Raw genomic sequence first — 17,393 nt, 5'->3', positions numbered from 1 at the left:
TAATATATTGCAATGAAGTTAAAAGTAGATTCTTCACCACCTTTCTCTCTCACCCTCCAACCCTATTGCTGTAAAGAAATTTATAAAAATTGGTAAATTTGGTTATTAACACAAAATTATTTTGTTGAAGGACAATCGTGAAGTAGACCGGAATGAAGGGTTGAAGTTTGCAAGAAAACATTCCATGTTATTCATAGGTAGGTTGACAGTAGAAAATTTGACCAGGAAGGGCTCTCAGTCAAGGTTTTTAAGTTATACTATTGTAACAAAAATATTTGGTATCTATTAGAAAAAGAAATTAGCAAATGCTGAAAATAAAATAAAAACTAATTGTCCTTTTGGACATTTCATCCATGTATTTTTGTTTGGGGGTAATTGTTTGGGCTTTGAGACTCTATTCATTGAACCTGACTAGTTTGGTTTATTTTCAATTGTAATTTGATTGTTGTGCATCTGAATACACTGTTTTCTTTGCAGATGCCTAAAAGCTAGTTACCAACATACAAATCTGAAATGAACGTAATGCATGATGAATTGATGAGAAGTGATTTGAATTCAACATCCTTGGGTTTCCTCCAGTCTCCTTATTGTTTGTCCTGATTTTAAAGCAGATCACATTTGCTCTAAGCTGTTTTAAAACATTTTGCAGAGTCAAGTGCAAAGACGCGTGATGGTGTGCAGTGTGCATTTGAAGAGCTCGTTGAAAAGATTATTCAGACACCTGGCTTATGGGAAAGCGAAAGTCAAAATACTAAACTTAGGCTATCGGACTCGCCTGATGCCAACAGTGGAGGTTCTTGTGGTGGATATTGCTCAGTACTGTAAGACTTTGGATGCAATTACTTTGTGCCAATTTTAAATAATTGGTGAATCATTTGTATAAATTCTAGAGTTGACATTGCAGTTTGCACATTTTGTTCATGTTGTATAAAACTATCCCTGTAATTCCCCAAGGCTATGTCAGTTGTAGACATGCAGAATTTTGAAATCCACAGTCGGTGTTCAAAAAACATATTTCTTGTAATGTCAAATCTCCTTGTAATTTGAAAATAACATTTAAAAAACACTCATCAATGAGGGTTAGAGTTCATGTGTACACATTTGTACAGGGTAGGTTCATCTAGAAACAATCTATCCACTGTAGTCTCAAAATGTTTTTTCTTGTATTTTCACACTTCAGTGCTGAACCACATCACTGTCTTTCCCTGACCCCAGCCTCAAATATTTAATATGGTTTGCAAATTTTGGTATGTTTTAAGATAACTATATTTTCACTGCTGTTAGTCTAGCTGACTAAACATAGCTGCACGAGAGGAGTAAATTTGTATCAGATGTTAAAGTATCAACGTTTCTTCATAAACTACTGTTTCACACTGTTTCAGTAAAATCTTGCTCATTTTTTTTCACAGCAGCAGAGTTTTTTAAGCTGTCATATCCACAGTTGTGTTAAACAGATGTGCTCCAAGAAAGATGAATGGCATGTAACTCTAAATTGTTGAAAACATATGTTTTTTTAAAGCCTACCATACTCACAGTGAAGATTAAATCTATTGTAGCGGTCCCTCCCATAACAACCAAACGATCAGAATCATTTCAAAAGATTGTTCAAACGTTTGTGAGGTTAATCTTTGCAGTTAACTAAATATCGAAATACTCTTCTAACATTCTAGCTTTAAATTACCTTGTCAATATTTCTGTTAAGCCTTATTCATTTAGAATTCCATTATTATATATTCACGTTTGAAAGTATTGTGCAAGCTACACTTTCATGCAATCTACAATTTTTCTTTTAAATGGTGATTCTGAAAATTGTTTTTAAGAAACGTAGACTTAAGGTTGAATAAGAATTGTAGAGAACGGAACGCTAAGGTTGAGTCAAAATACTAAAATGTAAAGTCGTCATTGCTGTATGCTTCCAGTGTTTATTTATTGCTTTATCTTGTGGTTAAATGGTAAATGATCATAACTATGAAATTAAAGAAATAATCCCAGTGCTGTTTAATTTTTACTCTGTTATATCTTATGAGCTGCACAACTATGTTTTTATGGTAGGACATTTGGTATCTCCAAGGATTAATAAAAGGCTAAACACTTTGAATTGAGCTGGTTGAAAACTAAATGTAGAAATAAAATTTGTATTTGTATAGTGCCTTTAATATACTAAAATGTGCCGAAGTGTTTCACAATGGCATTATCATCAAAGGCTTCTGCATATGCAATCGTTGATTCAATGTGCAAGACTCAACTGATTCTCCAAGTGTGAACAGCACTCTGACCTTGCCTAGGCTCCCATTTGAATATTAGTCTCAGTATTTCAAACAGGCAGTCAAACAATTTGGTACTGTCCTCTGAAGTCTTCACCTTGAAAAGAGAGGGAGACAGGAAAAGATTGCTGAACAAGGAGAGATCAATATCCTAAATTTGTGTAGGGTGCTGCCTAACTTTTAAAGAAACGAAATTATCTGTTTAATTATGACTGCAATTAGTGACATAGTACATAAAGATTGAGGATTGTGAATGAAAAATTAAAATGGTGTAAACTGCATTGTGCAGGTATAGCGTGAGGATAATTTGGATAAATGTTTTACAGTTTTACAATTATAGCATAAGGTATTACGTTTAAAATAGACTGTATATAAATAAAAATTCCATGAGTCAATTTCCAGGATACTTGTTTTGTTAATAATTTTAAATGTTGCTGTGCATCATGTTAAATTGTCATTTTCCAAGGAATGTTTTCATTTATTTTAAAATACTGGAGTTATGATGAAAGTGTATTGGTTAAGCTAATTTACTAGCCACCAGTAATCCCCCACCCCCTGAGTCCAACCTTCCAAAATCAATTGCATGGGCATAAAATTTCTTGAACTTGAGGAACTAATTGGGTTTGCCAAGCATGTTAACAGAACATTATTTCACCAGCTGCATTTTAATCTGATGATTCACAGAGGTGTGACATGTGCCTCATGGTAAAGTTCAACATGCATAAAAGTGTTTAAATCAGTTAAATTGAGTTGGATATTTGAATATTTTGGACATCAGAATCGTTCAATGACCAAAGAAATCATAAATAAAACTGAAGACATCCCACAATTTCTTCCCTTGACCTCTAAATTTCCTTTATTATTGAAAAAAAGATGCAAATATTACATTGCCTTGCAAATTGCAGATGAATAGTTTATTCATAAACTTAGTCTGCAATCAGTTAAAGAAATTGGGTGGCACAGTGTGCTCTGGTAGAGCTGCTGCTTTGCAACTTCAGTGTGCCAGATTCAATCCTGATGTTCAGTGCTGTCTATGTGGAGTTTGCATAAGCTTCCTGTGACCATTTGGGTTTCTCCCCTGGTGCTCTGTTTACTCTCCCATCCCAGTGATGTTTGGGTTGGTGGGTTAATTGGTCACTGTAAGTTACCCTCAGTATGTAGGAGAGTGGGATCTGGGGAAAATAGGTTATAGGGGAATTTAGTGGGGGGAAATAGGAATGCTTTGAAGGCCAGCATAGACTTAATAGGCCTTTCTATTTTGAATGGGAGTATGGTAAATTCAGCATGAAAAATTTTGTGATTTAGCCTTGTATCAAAAGATTATTCCTGGTTAAAGAGGGATGTAGCACATGATAAGAATGATTTTGTTAAAATGGAGTCTTGGTGGACCATGGCCAATGTAGGTCCATAATCACAGAGTGATTGAGCAGGATTTGAAGCGAGTTAGGATTCTAGTAATACAACTTCGTGTTAACCTAAAATAATGGAGATTGAGAAATGACAGATTAGCCAGAAGAACATTGCAAAGGTTTAGTCTGAAATAAAATCATCAAGGGTTCCACATCAGATTAATTAAAACAGGGCAGACTTTGGTACAATCACAGACGATAGAAGCAGGTGGACTGTATTGAAGTAAGAAATGAGGCAGGAACCTGTTTTGGGATCAAGAATGTCTTCAAAAGTCTAATTTAGTCTGAGACAATGACAACAGGGTTGTAGTATGTATATGGTAAGTTGAGCATGTTTTGCAATGGATGAACACAATAGCTTCAGACTTCACAATGTTTACTTAGAGGAATTTGGCTCATCCAATATTATACTTTGGGCAACTTGTATATTAGTTGCAATGGATGTATCAAGAAAGGTAGGGCTGAGGTAGAGTTGGGCGTTGTCAGTGTTTTGATGGAATCTGCATCACATCCTCGCAGCTAAGGGCAACATTGGAGCAGTCCCAGGAATTTTTCAAGGACTCCAGAGGTAACTGTGCTGGAGCGATAAAAGAAGCTATGTGAAAGATACCAACACCTTGAAGGATTTTTAAAAAAGGGTAAGTTAAGGTACAGTTCACTAGGATGGCATATTTGAAACGTGCAACACCTGACTAGTGGGAGATATTTACAACATTGGCTTGGGTTCCAGGGAGATAAATTGCTAACCAGCATTTTAATGGGAATAGGTTCAAGGGAGGAAAAAGATTTGCCTCGTAGAAAGGGCAAAAGGAGAGAGAAGAATGAGAGAGATGCATTAAGTTAGGGCAGGCCAAAACTTAAAGCAGTGATCTGATCTTTCTGGCAGGGCAGGTCAGAATGACGATCAAGTGACTTATAAGAGCATGTCAGCAAATGAAGTCCCAGACAAGTCCCACTGTCGTTCCAAATATAATCTGATGTTGGACTTCTCATGGAGTCTAGCAGTAAAGTTCCAAATTAAAGTAAAGTTCCAGATTAAATATAAGACTCAATAACTTTGTTCTTTTCAGTAAATGAAGGGTTCCAAGAGAAATTTGAATGAATTAAATGTAATTGTTAACTCAATTATGCCTAAGCTGTTCCCCCTTGCTGTTACAAAAACTGTCAAAAGACTTTTAGAAATCGTAAAACTTTTAAAAATTGAAACCCTTAACCTATTGTTAAAGCATTCTTGGGGCAGGGCTTGCCACTTTCAGCAGGAAGATCTTGTGTTGTACAGGGCTTTGCCAATCAAGACCTGACATCAGGAAACTAGTTGTTGCTGCTGGTTAGTGTAGGTGAGGGAATGGTGAGTACAACCAGCTCTCCACTTGCAGACTTATTTTCTGGAATCCTTGCATTACTGGTAAACGCTTTCCTAATTGCCTTTCGTGGTGATGTGCTACTTTATTTAATCATTACAGTCCTTCTGGTGAAGCTACTCCCACCAACACTTGGGTAGGGAGTTAGGGAGTTCCAGGACTTAGAACAAGTGATGAAAGAATTTTCAAATCAAAATGCTGTGCAACTTTGAATGGAATGAGGTGGTATTCCCATGCATCTGAAACCCTTGTCCTTGTTAGAGGTTTGGGAGTTGCTGTCAGAGTACTTAGATGAGTAACTGCAGTGTTTTTTGTAAATGGTACACAATGCAGCCACTGTGATTCAGTGGTGTAGGGAATGTATGAATCAACAGGCTGCTTTGTCCTGTATGATGTCAAGCTCCTGATGTAAAGTTTTAACCAAAAACCTCGACAATTTCTTTCCTTCCCACAGATGCTGCTTGACCTGCTGAGTTCCTCCAGCAGATTGTTTGTTGCTCCAGATCCCAGCATCTTGTGTCTCCATGGTGTCAAGCTTCTTGAGTGTTGTTGGAGTTGCACTCATTCAGGGAAGTGGAGTTTATTCCATTCATAATCCTGACTTGTACTTTGGATGGTGGAAAGATTTTGTGGTGTCAGGAAGTGAAACACTTGCTGCAGCACACACAGCCTCAACCTTGCTGTTGTAACCACAGCATTTATGTGGCTGGTTCAGGTAGGTCTGTGTTCAATGATTATCCCCCACACCCCAGATGTTGATCATGTGGTAGTTGACATTTATTGATGCTACCATATCTATGGGTAGGTAGTTAGACTCTTTTGTTAGGGATGCTCTGGTGCTTTTCTAACATAAATGTTACTTGCCACTTTCCAGTCCATGCTTCAGTTATGTTTAGATCTTGTTATGTGCAGGCATAGACTGCTTCATTTACTGAGGGGTTATGAATGGAATTGAACATTATGCAGTCATCAGCAAACATCCCCATTTCTGACCCCATTATGAAAAGAAGTTCATTGATGAGATAACTAAAGATGGTTGGGCCTAGAATACTGCCCTGAGGCACTCCTGCTGTGACATCCTGAGGCTAGGATGATTGACTCCCAAGAACTACACCCATCTTCCTCTATAAGATGTATTACTCCCATCATTGGACTATTTCCTATGTGATAACCATTGACTTAAGTTTTACCAGGGTTCCTTGATGGCACACTGCCTTGAGGTCAATGTCAGGAATTCTCACCTCATCTCTAGAATTCAGCTCTGTGGTTCCTGTTTGGACCAAGGCTGTCATGTTGTTTGGAGCTTGTTGGTTTTGGCAAAACCTAAAAGGCCATTGATGAATAAGTTATTGATGAGTAAGAGCTGCTTGATGGCAATGTTGATGATACCTTCCTTCATTTTGGTGATGATTGAGCATAGACTAGTTGGGAGTCCTTTTTTTTGAACAGGATACACTCAGACAATTTTCCACATTAATGGATAGTTGCCAGTGTTTTAATTATACTGGAACAGCTGGTATGGAGGTGTGGCTAGATTTTGACCACAGATCTTCAGTACTACAACTGAGATGTTGTCTGGTCCTATAATCTTTGCTATAAACCGTGCTTTTCATTGTTTCTTGATATCACATGGAGTGAAGTAAATTGGCTGAAAATTGACTTCTGTGATGGTAGGTTTCTCAGGGGACACCAAAATAGATCATCTACTCAGCAGTCCATTTACCTCTGCTAATACCATTATTTCTAGGGTCCAAGGGTCAGATTTCCATTTGGTCCATCTGACCATTTGGTCCGTCTGACCCTTGGACCCTAGAAGCAATGGGATCGGCAGAGACAAATGAACTTGTGATCTCAATCTTAATTATCTGGAAGTCCGTTTGCTGTGTGAGTGAAAGGATAGAGGAATTTAAGAAGATGTCCATAGTGTTAAAGCCAGGATAATGTGGGAGTATTGAGCAATTTTGAAGGATGAGGTGGTGCTTGACACTTATTAATGACTAAAACAGATGTGCACCATCAATGTTCAAATCTGTTTTTGGAGATCACAAAGATGGTGGTTGTACCAGTGAAGGGAGCAGTGAACAAAAGAATGTGTTTCTCAGGAGCCAAAGCAGAGTGGGGGATGAAATAAAGGATTGGCAGTCTGTTGATTTCATTCCTGGACCAGCAACTTAGACAGTTGATCTGTGCACATGAGTTTGAATCCTATAATGGCAGCTGGGAAATTTAAATTAATTAAATCAATCTGGAATTTAAACGCTAGTATCAGTAATGATGATCACAAGATATTTGGATTTTCATAAAAATACATACATCTGGTTCAATAATATCCTGCAGGGAAGGAAGCTTACAATCCATTCCTGCTGTTGCCTCTGTGACTCCAGACCTACATCTTAAGTGGGGAATTGAGGATGGACAATGAATGCAGGATTCACTGTTTGATGTCCACATGTTGTGAATGTATTGAAAAATAGTAAAGATGTTCTGAATGGAGGGCTAAATGTTGTTGTGGATAGCTTCAGCAATATTTTTGTGGAAGGAAGCAGAGTAGGAAGATGGATATAAATAGTGAGGAATAAGAGGAAGTGAATAAAGCTGGCTTTATCTTGGAACAATGAGTTTATGTGCGGTGGAAAGGTCAGTGGGGTGGCCATTTTGGAGAATTTCAATAAATAGCAATTTTACCATTTGAATATAAATGAAAAAAATGCAGCTTTTTTTATATATAGCTGATTTGCTAGTCCATTCAACAAGTAGGTTATAGTATTAGCAAAATGGAAAACTTGGAGGAGTTTTGCATTGTATGGAAAGAATCACAGATATTACAAAAAGTTACATTCTTTCTTAAATCTATTCTGTAACTACAACCTGATGTGAAGTTGAATGAGCAGGAAAGGGGAAGAAAAGAAATTGCACACCAGCTCCAACATAATGGAAACAATTTTTGCCTGTAAAAATTCAAGGCCTCTAGATTTAAAATTTTCCCTTGAAATGTCACACATCAGTTCACAAATTATTTCAGTCTTGAGCTTGAAGTGAGCAGAAAATAAATTAAATACTTCATGTGGAATTTATATAACCAAAAAGTATAATGAACAAAGGTTTCCCAATCAGTAGTCATGAAACATTTTACTAGATTTGTCTGCCAGATTTGAGCTCTACCCTAAAATAAGTTTAGTTTCCTTGATAGAAATTATTATTAATTTTATATAGTAAAGATTGTTATGGTACAAAGATTATGCTGCTTATTCTATTATTACAGGCACTGAGTCGTTACATTTATTTTCTATTCCAGTCTGCAAAATCCATTAAAAAATAAATATACTGTTACTCGTTCCTTGGCAACGTTCTAAAAAAGACCAAATACTGGGATCAGTTGTCCTTATGAAAAATATCAAAGCAACTGCGTTTTTAAATAGGTATTTTCTGCATTTGGCATGATATTTGTGTTTCAATTTTAGCTGAAATGTATTCATATTAGTAAATATTAAAATAAGCTTGTTTTTGGGCTACTATGGCTAGAAGGCGATAGGTTCTATCAGATGGACAGGTGTGATAAGCCCCATAATGTATGATCTGTTTTAGATTGTCTGCTAACTAACTCTCAGACCTGACCTCCTGATTAAAACTGTTCATTAGGTGGTAAACTGAAACACATGTTTATTGTGAATGTTTTCAATTTCCATTAGTTGTTGAGGACAGAGAAACAATCAAATAATTATCAAAAGGTTTGGATGTGATACATTTGCAATTGCAGGTCCTCCCCGGGTTATGAATGCCTGACTTACGGACAGCCCGTACACACGAGTAAGTGCTTGGAAAACCGGTGGGATAGATTTGCTGGCTGCTGCGGGGCTGTGGACATGTTCTGCTGGGTGGGAATGGGACTGCAAAAACTGAGCCAAGTTGAGCTGGGAGCGCTGTGCAGACTCACTCATGCACTCACTGAGTCAGGGAGGTCGGCTAACAGCCACTCTTCCCGCCCCTGCTCGCTCTTCCGTTGCAGCTGTTTCTGTGATCCTCACCCACGTACTGTTTTTGTTCATTTCTGACTTGTGAACTGTTCAGGTTATGAAGAGTTTTCAGGAACAGAACCCTGTTGTAACTGGGGGAGGCCATAGTGTAAAATTTGTTGTGATCTAATGCAGCATTGGTTTTAGAAATTGTGATCAGTCAAGCTATTAAAACATGTGCCACATGTATGTCCTATCAAAATCCCTTGGAGAGTTGTATAAAAGACACAATATTGTTTCTTTGGAGAAAAACAATTAATTGTACTGGAATCTTCTTGTTACTCTTTAACTTTTCATTCTTTAATTTTGCATCAGAAATTCTTACCAAACCATTCTTTTCATGTGAAATGCATTGATTGAAACTAACATGGTTAATAAGGAATCCTGTACTCATTTACTGTACAATTATAGGGTTTTTTCCATAGTTTATTTTTTTAATATAATAATGTTTATGCTTGTAAATGTTAGGATTAGGATGTTAATCTTGTTATTTTTGTCAATTTTAAATAAATAGAAACTAGTTTTCAGTATGGTGGTATAGTACAGTTTAATTTTTGTTAGCCTTAACAACAGAAACCAATCTGGACTCCCTTCCTGTAATTTTCAAATAAAGACCAAAGGTGATAATCCAGCTCTGGACTTTGGGAAGCTACAGGAATTTAAGAGAACAATGAAACACTATAGGTTATTTCAATGATGCAGCCATTTTAATATTTTGTAAGCCTGATGAAAAATACGTTGAAGGTTTTTAGAGTAAAAGAATTTGCTATGGTGTATAATCAAGGTTTTATTATGAAAAATAGATTAGACTGCAACTTGTTCAACAATATCAGTTTTTACTGTGGAGAAAATCATGGAAGATAAGGGATTGAGGCAAATGAGTTGTGATGTCTTGGACCATATGCGAATTACTAAAGATGAGGTATTGGTGGCCCTAAGGTACATCTAAGGTGGATAAATCTCCAGGCCCGACCAAGTACATCCACTGAATTTGTGGGAAGCTAGGGAAGAAATTACGGAGCCCCTTGCAGAAATATTTACATCATCTTTAGCCACAGGTGAAGTTCCGGAAGACTGGAGGGTAGCCAATGTTGCACTGTTATTTAAGAAGTGCAGCAAAGACAAGCCAGGGAACTACAGGCTGTTGAGCCTGACATCAGTGGTGGGTAAGTAACTGGAGCAGATTCTGAGGGACAGGATCTAACAGCATTTGGATAGACAAGGACTGATAAGGGATAACAGACAAAATGCTGGAGGAACTCTGCAGGTCAGGCACCATCTATGGAGGGAAATGGACAGTTAATGTTTCAGGCTGAGACCCTTCAGGACCGATTAGGGATGGTCAGCATGGCTTTGAGTGGAGAAATCATGTCTCTCAAATCTGTTAGGGTTTGTGTTTGAAGAGGTAACCAAAAGGATTGATAAGGGCAGGGCAATGGATGTTGTGTAAATGGACTTTATAAGCAAGGCCTTTTATAAGGTCCCACAGGAAAGGTTAGATCACGTGGGATCCAGGCAGAGCTAGATAAGTTGGCTTGATGGTCAAAACCAGAGGGTGATGGTAGAAATTTGGTTGTCAAACTTGAGTCCTATTACTAGTGGTGTGCCACAGAGATTGGTGTTGGGCCCATTGTTGTTCGCCATTTATATAAATGATCTGGATGAGAATGTAGAAGGTATGGTTAGTAGCTTTGCAGGTGCCACTAAAATAGTGGTATCGTAGAAGGTTATCAAAAAGGACATCTTGATCAGCTAGGTAATGGGGCAAATGCAATTCAATCCAGATAAGTGTGAGGTGTTGCATTTTGGGACGTCAAACCAGGTTAGGACTTTCACAGTGACTGGTAGGGCCCTGGGGAGTGTTGTAAAACAGAGAGACCTACGAGTGAAAGAACATAGTTCTCTGAAAGTGGCATCACTGGTAGACAGGGTGGTGAAGAAGGTGTTTGGCACGCTGGCCTTCATCAGTCAGGGTATTTGAGTTTAGGACTTGGGACATTATTTTGCAGTTGTACAAGATGTTGTTGAGGCCACACCTGGAGTCTTGTGTACAGATTTGGTAACCCTGTTCTAGGATAGACGTCATTAAGCTGGAAAGAGTGCAAAGAAGATTTACGAGAATTTTGCCAGGATTCAAGGACCTAAGTTATAGGAAGAGGTTGGGTAGGCTAGGACTTTATTCATGCGAGTGTAGGAGATTGTGGGATGACTTTATAGAGGTGCATAAAATCATGAATGTGCACTGTCTTTTTCCCAAGGAAAGAAAATCAGAAACAAGAGGGCCTATGAAGCTGAATGGGGAAAGATATAAAAGGAACCTGAGGGGCAACTTCTTCACGCAGAGGATGGTGGGCATGTGGAACAAGCTGCCCCAGGAAGTGGTTGAAGAAGGTACAATAACAACATTTGAAAGACACATGGACAGGTACGTGGATAGTAAAGGTTCAGAGGCATATGGGCCAAACGTGGGCAAATGGAACTAGTTTATATGGGCATCTTGATCGGCATGAATGAGTTGGGCTGAAGGGCCTGTTTCCATGCTGTATTTACTCTATGACTCTTTGACTTTTAGAGTCATAAAGTCATAGAGTACTACAGCACAGAAACAGGCCCTTTGGCCCATCTAGTCCATGTCAACCTGATTTTCTGCCTAGTCCTAACTACCTGCACCCAGACCATATTCCCTCCAAACCCCTCCCATCCATGTACCTATCCAAACTTCTCTTAAATTTTACAGTTGAACACACATCTACCACTTCCACTGGCAGCTCGTTCCGTACTCACACCACTCTGAGTGAAGAACTTTCCCCTCGGATTTCCCTTAAATATTTCACCTTTCACCCTAAATGTATGACCTCTAGTTCTAGTCTCACCCAACCTATGGGGGGAAAAAGCCTGCATGCATTCACCCTATCTATACCCCTCACAATTTTGAATACCTCTAAGATCTCCCCTCATTCTCCTGCACTCTAGGGAATAAAGTCCTAACCTATTCAACCTATCCCTATAACTCAGGCCCTCGAGTCTCGGCAATATCTGTGTAAATTTTCTTTGCACACTTTCAAGCTTATTGATATCTTTCCTGTAGGTAGGTGATCAGAACTGCACACAATACTCCAAATTTGGCCTCACCTATGTCTTGTACAACTTCAACATGACATCCCAACTCCTGTAATCAGTGCTCTGATTTATGAAGGCCAATGTGCTAAAGGCCCTCTTTATGACTCTATCTACCTGTGATGCCACTTTCAAGGAATTGTGGATCTGTATTCCAGGTTCTTTTGTTCTACTGCACACCTCAGACCCCACCCATTCATTGTGTAAGTTTTACCCTGGTTTGTCCTCCCAAATGCAACACCTCACACTGTCTGCATTAAATTCCACCTGCCATTTTTCAGCCCATTTTCCCAGCTGGTCAAGACTATGCTGCAAGCTTTGATAGCCTTCCTTCGCTGTCCACTACGCCCCCCACTCTTGGTGTCATCCACAAATTTGCTGATCCAGTTTACCACATTATCATCTAATCATTAATATAGATAATAAACAACAATGGACCCAGCACCGATCCCTGCGGCACACCACTGGTCACAGGCCCCCAGTCAGAGAGACAACCATCTATTACCACTCTCTGGCTTCTCCCGCTAAACCAATGTTGAATCCAACTGGCTACTTCATCCTGAAATGCCAAGCGACTTAACCTTCTGGACTAGCCTCCCATGTGGCACTTTGTCAAAGGCCTTTCTAAAGTCCATGTAGACAACATCTACCACCTTTCCTTCATCAACCTTCTTGGGGACCTCCTTGAAAAACTCTGTAAGATTGGTTAGACCTGACCTACCACACACAAAACCATGTTGTCTATCCCTAATCAGGCCCTGCCTATGCATATACTTTTATATCCTATCCCTCAGAATACCTTCCAATAATTTAGCCATGACTGACGTCAGGCTCACTGGCCTATCATTTCCTGGCGTATTCTTAGAGCCTTTCTTAAACAACAGAACAACATTAGCTATCCTCCAGTCCTCTGGCACCTCATCCGTGGCTAAGGACATTCTAAGTATCCCTGCCAGGGCCCCTGCAATTTCTGCACTAACCTCCCACAAGGTCCAAGGGGACACCTTGTGAGGCCCTGGGGATTTATCCACCTTAATTCACCTCAAGACAGCCAGCACTACCTCTTCTGTAATCTGGATGTGGTTCATGACCTACTACTCTTTGGCCTCACTTCTACAGTCTCTATTTCTGTCTCCAGAGTAAATAGGATGTAAAAAATTTCATTTAAGATCACTCCCAGCTCTTTCAGCTCCATGCATAGATGACCATGCTGATCTTGAAGAGGACCAATTTTGTCCCTTGCTATCCTTTTGCTCTTAATATAGCTGTAGAAGCCCTTGGGATTCTCTTTCACCTTGTCTGTCAGAGCAACCTCATGTTCTCTTTTTGCCCTCCTGATTTCTCTCTCAAGTGTTCTCTTGCATTTCTTATACTCCTCAAGCACCCATTGATCCTAACTGCCTATGCCTTTTATATTTTAAAAATGTGTATGTCAAAAACTTTTGTCGTTTCCAATGCAAACAATATCTCAAAACACGGTTCTTGATTGGTTCTGACCATTGTTCTTAATGTTTTTTAAGTGCTTTTACCAGAAGCTAAAGCTTGTTGGGAATGGCTTCTTCAATAATTAGCAAATACATTTTTTTCTGGGAGGGAATGAAATAATCAAAAGACCAACCCCATTGGTCCTAAAAAGATTATCAGTAAGCTGTTGTAAAGAGCTGGTTGGCAGAAGACAGCCCAGCTTATTTCAAGTGCCAATGCGTGCTGAACATGTCAATGAAGTTGAGCTTTTTGTAATCTCCCTCGTAACCTTTTTTCCTGTTAGGAACCCCTCTTCTACCAGTGATCACACAGTATAGTTGCAGCAAAACCTAAAGCAACCAAATATTCAGACAAAGCACAGCAAAAATCTCTAGATGCTGGGAATCTGAAATAAAAACACTTATTCACTTTTGCCCTCATTGCCTCTCCTCCCACCCAGAGAAGGAATAGGATTCTGCCTCCATCTCAATGGCCTCCACATTCAATGGATCATCTTCTGTCATTTCCACCACCTTTGATATGATGCCATCTCTGGATACACTTTTCCATCTCCTTTTCCCAAGGGACACTTCCCCCTTTGGCTCTCTGATTCACTCTCCATCTCCATCACAAATATTCACCTTCCCACTCAACACAAGAGGTGCAATACTTGCTCTTTGACCCCTTCCCTTTGCACCATCAAGGGACCTGAATACTACTTCCAGGTAGAATGGCAATTCACTTGTATTTCCAAATTAGTGTACTGCATTTGGTGCTCACATCATGGTTGCCCCTGGTAGTAAACCAAATATTGATTGGGTGACTGCAGAATATTTCTGTTCAGTCTGCAAAGGTAACCCTGAGATTCAGTTCTCGTCACTTTAATTCTGTTCCCCACCATAACTTCTCTATCTTTAGCCTCTTACGCTGTTCCAATGAAGCCCAATGTAAGCTCAAGTAACAACATTTCATCCTCTGAAAGGCATGTTCCAAACCTCAGGATTCAACATAGAATTCAACAATTTCAGATAACCAGCCTTTCCAGTTTGTGTCACTACTGTCCAGTTAAGATGAACGATCATCAACCTATAATATTAGTTCAGTTCTGATTTCTCCACAGATGATGCTTAACCTGCTGGGTAGTTCCAGCATTCTCTTTTATTCAGCAACTGCAGTTTTATATGTCCCATATTTCCATCATCTGTCCTCATTCATCACCTTTTTACATTCCTCCATTCAACAATAAGTTTCATTCAACAAATATTCATCACACTTTTTCAGTGGCAACCTACACTATCTGTGTTATTTAGTCCCTCTGAACTCCAGCCCAACACAGACATTCCCTTTGTTTTCTCCCCTCCTCTGCAACTAAAAATAATTACTTCAAACTTCTCCCATTTCTCATGAAAGGTCATCAACCCTAAAACATTAATTCTGTTGCACAGACACCACCTGACCTGCTGAATATTTCCAGCATATTTTGTTTTAATGCAGCCAAATAATTTAGCAAGTTCACTGTAAAACTGGCTGTAGTTTACTAGCTAATTCAATTCCTACCTGGCTGGATTAACTTCCTGCAGCAGAATGCTGCCAGCTTCTTTTTTATCTTAAAAACTCAATCTCAATAACAAGTAGCAATTTTCTTGAATCCAAATTTTTTTTTCCACAAACCATTTCACTCCAGGATGTAAAATGGTTGCATACACAAGGAAAATGCAGGAAGTTCCAGCTTGACTTTTAGTCCTTCCCACAGTTTTAAGGTCCATTTGCTGCCATTAATAGCAGCAGAAAACAACTCCCATGTATCCAGTAATTCTAGTAGCAGTACATGTTTTTGCACATCGTTTAGAATAGTTTTCAGTTCTCAACTATTCACTGTATTTCCCCCTTGGCCACCACACAACCTCTTTCAGCCAGGAAGGCAATAAGACTAGTCTATGGCTATCTCTAATCTACATTCAATCATGCTGTTAATCTTTGATGTTGAAACAAAGTTATAGACCATAACATTTATGGGAAAGAAATGAAGATAAAAGCAGAAATAATATATATACATTAGGTAATGGCAATATGACAGTTGAAAATAAGGAAAGTAATCATTTGAATGTATAAAACAATAGATGGCATACAGTTTTGATACATTCTGTTTCAGATGCATTAACACTTTCCATCTAACTGCGTGTTCTAACTTAAATATCTTGTTTGTTTTCGTGCTCATTCCCAGTCTAGCACATTGCTGGTACTGCTTGTACTTCGAGGTTGGGCAGGGAATTTCAGCTGTGGTCCTGTTTATTGCTTCTTCCACATTTAATCCTGAATCAGAACTATTTTTATAAGAAGCACAGCAAGTTTTATGTTGTTTTACTTGTTTTGTTATGGCGTTAGCAGTGCCTGTAGCAGAGCAGTTTGTTTGGGTTGCTACATGGTCATCTGTCTGCTCCAGCAACAGTGAACTTGATTCAATCAGGTCGAGCCAGACAATGGCAATTTTTTTGAACACCCACTGGGGTTAAAATGGAATGCTTTGAATATTTTACCAAGTGAGCCAACTGAGAATGAAAAAAGCTCACCAAATCTATGCATGTGGATTTAAATGATCACTTTGGGATTCATTTTGTGGTCTTTTAGCCAGACTAGAAATAGCTTAATATTTGTTGAGCTATCCTGATTATTTGAATCATTTCTCATGTAAATTCCAGGTTGAAAGAGCGAACCTTGTTAGATTAATGACTACGGCAATTTAATTGAAACTCCTGATGCTACAAACAGAAATTAACTGGTTTAATTTATTGCAGCATTGAACATTGCACTTTACTGAAGGTTTACTGTCACTAACACTTCAAAATACTTTTTAAGAATGAAGAATACTTTTAATGATATTTAGCAAAAACCTTAGTTTAAATTATAGAAATAAAACATGCTCCAGATCAAATACCGGAAACGTTTGCTAGAGAACCATTGAAATATGTTGCAATGTGCCAAAATAAGCATAGTATTTCATTGGAATCTATTTCACACCCTGCTGATTTGTATGGAAAAATTGGTAGCAAAATCACTTAATGTTATCCAGAGAAAAAGTTACTGTTTACTCTTGTCACAGACTGATTAACTTATATTCTCTGTGCAGTAAAATAGGAACAAGCTGCTTCCTGAATAGTTTTGTCCTATTTTACTGCATAAAGTTCAGATCATGGTAGTTTTGGAACTCTTTAACCCTTGCTTACTTATAGCTCATAACCCAAGACCTGAAGCTGCATATTATGAAAGTGTTGAAGTATTGTACTAGAAGAGTTCTAACATTGCTTAGCATCAGATTCATCACTAATTTCTTGAAGTTATAGATTAGTTTTAATAAAAGGTTGTATTTTTATACAATGATTTGCTTTTACATTGGTGCAAGTGTCAAGTGTTATTTTGATGAAAAGTCATCCAAACCCAATTGAACTAACAGCATTTGAAAGCAAGAAAACTCATCCCATTAGTTACATTTCAGTAGGTTTTGTTTGTAGTTTTAATCTTTAATGTTGGAGATCCATCTGCCATGTTGCCACTTGTCACAGTAATGTTAACCAACATTTAAATGCTAACCTGAAGTTGACCTTCGTGAACATGGATTATCACACGGTCATTGTCTGACATCAGCTACATAAATTTAAGTCTATTTATCCATTTTAACTAGGTGTCTATATCAAATTGATACTCAAATTTAGCTGTGCCTTTATATTAATTGATGTGCCACATGTTAGACAATTATGCAAAATATCA

At 38.4% G+C, this 17,393-nt stretch overlaps 1 protein-coding gene across 1 annotated transcript in view; it reads left to right on the top strand.

Moving 5' to 3' along the window:
- rab18a (RAB18A, member RAS oncogene family) overlaps positions 1-2,659 on the top strand; it is a 36,405-nt gene extending 33,746 nt beyond the window's left edge. The window contains exons 6-7 of the mRNA XM_052015921.1: positions 131-197; positions 650-2,659. Coding sequence (XP_051871881.1) covers positions 131-197; positions 650-825 — 243 coding nt within the window. The 3' untranslated portion in view covers positions 826-2,659. The remainder of the gene's footprint in view (positions 1-130; positions 198-649) is intronic.
- The last annotated feature ends 14,734 nt before the right edge of the window (positions 2,660-17,393 follow it).

Source organism: Pristis pectinata, chromosome 5 (assembly GCF_009764475.1).
Source record: "Pristis pectinata isolate sPriPec2 chromosome 5, sPriPec2.1.pri, whole genome shotgun sequence".
Taxonomy (NCBI): Eukaryota; Metazoa; Chordata; class Chondrichthyes; order Rhinopristiformes; family Pristidae; genus Pristis; species Pristis pectinata.
Note: the sequence above shows the minus strand (reverse complement) of the source record. Positions and strands in the feature narration are given on the sequence as shown.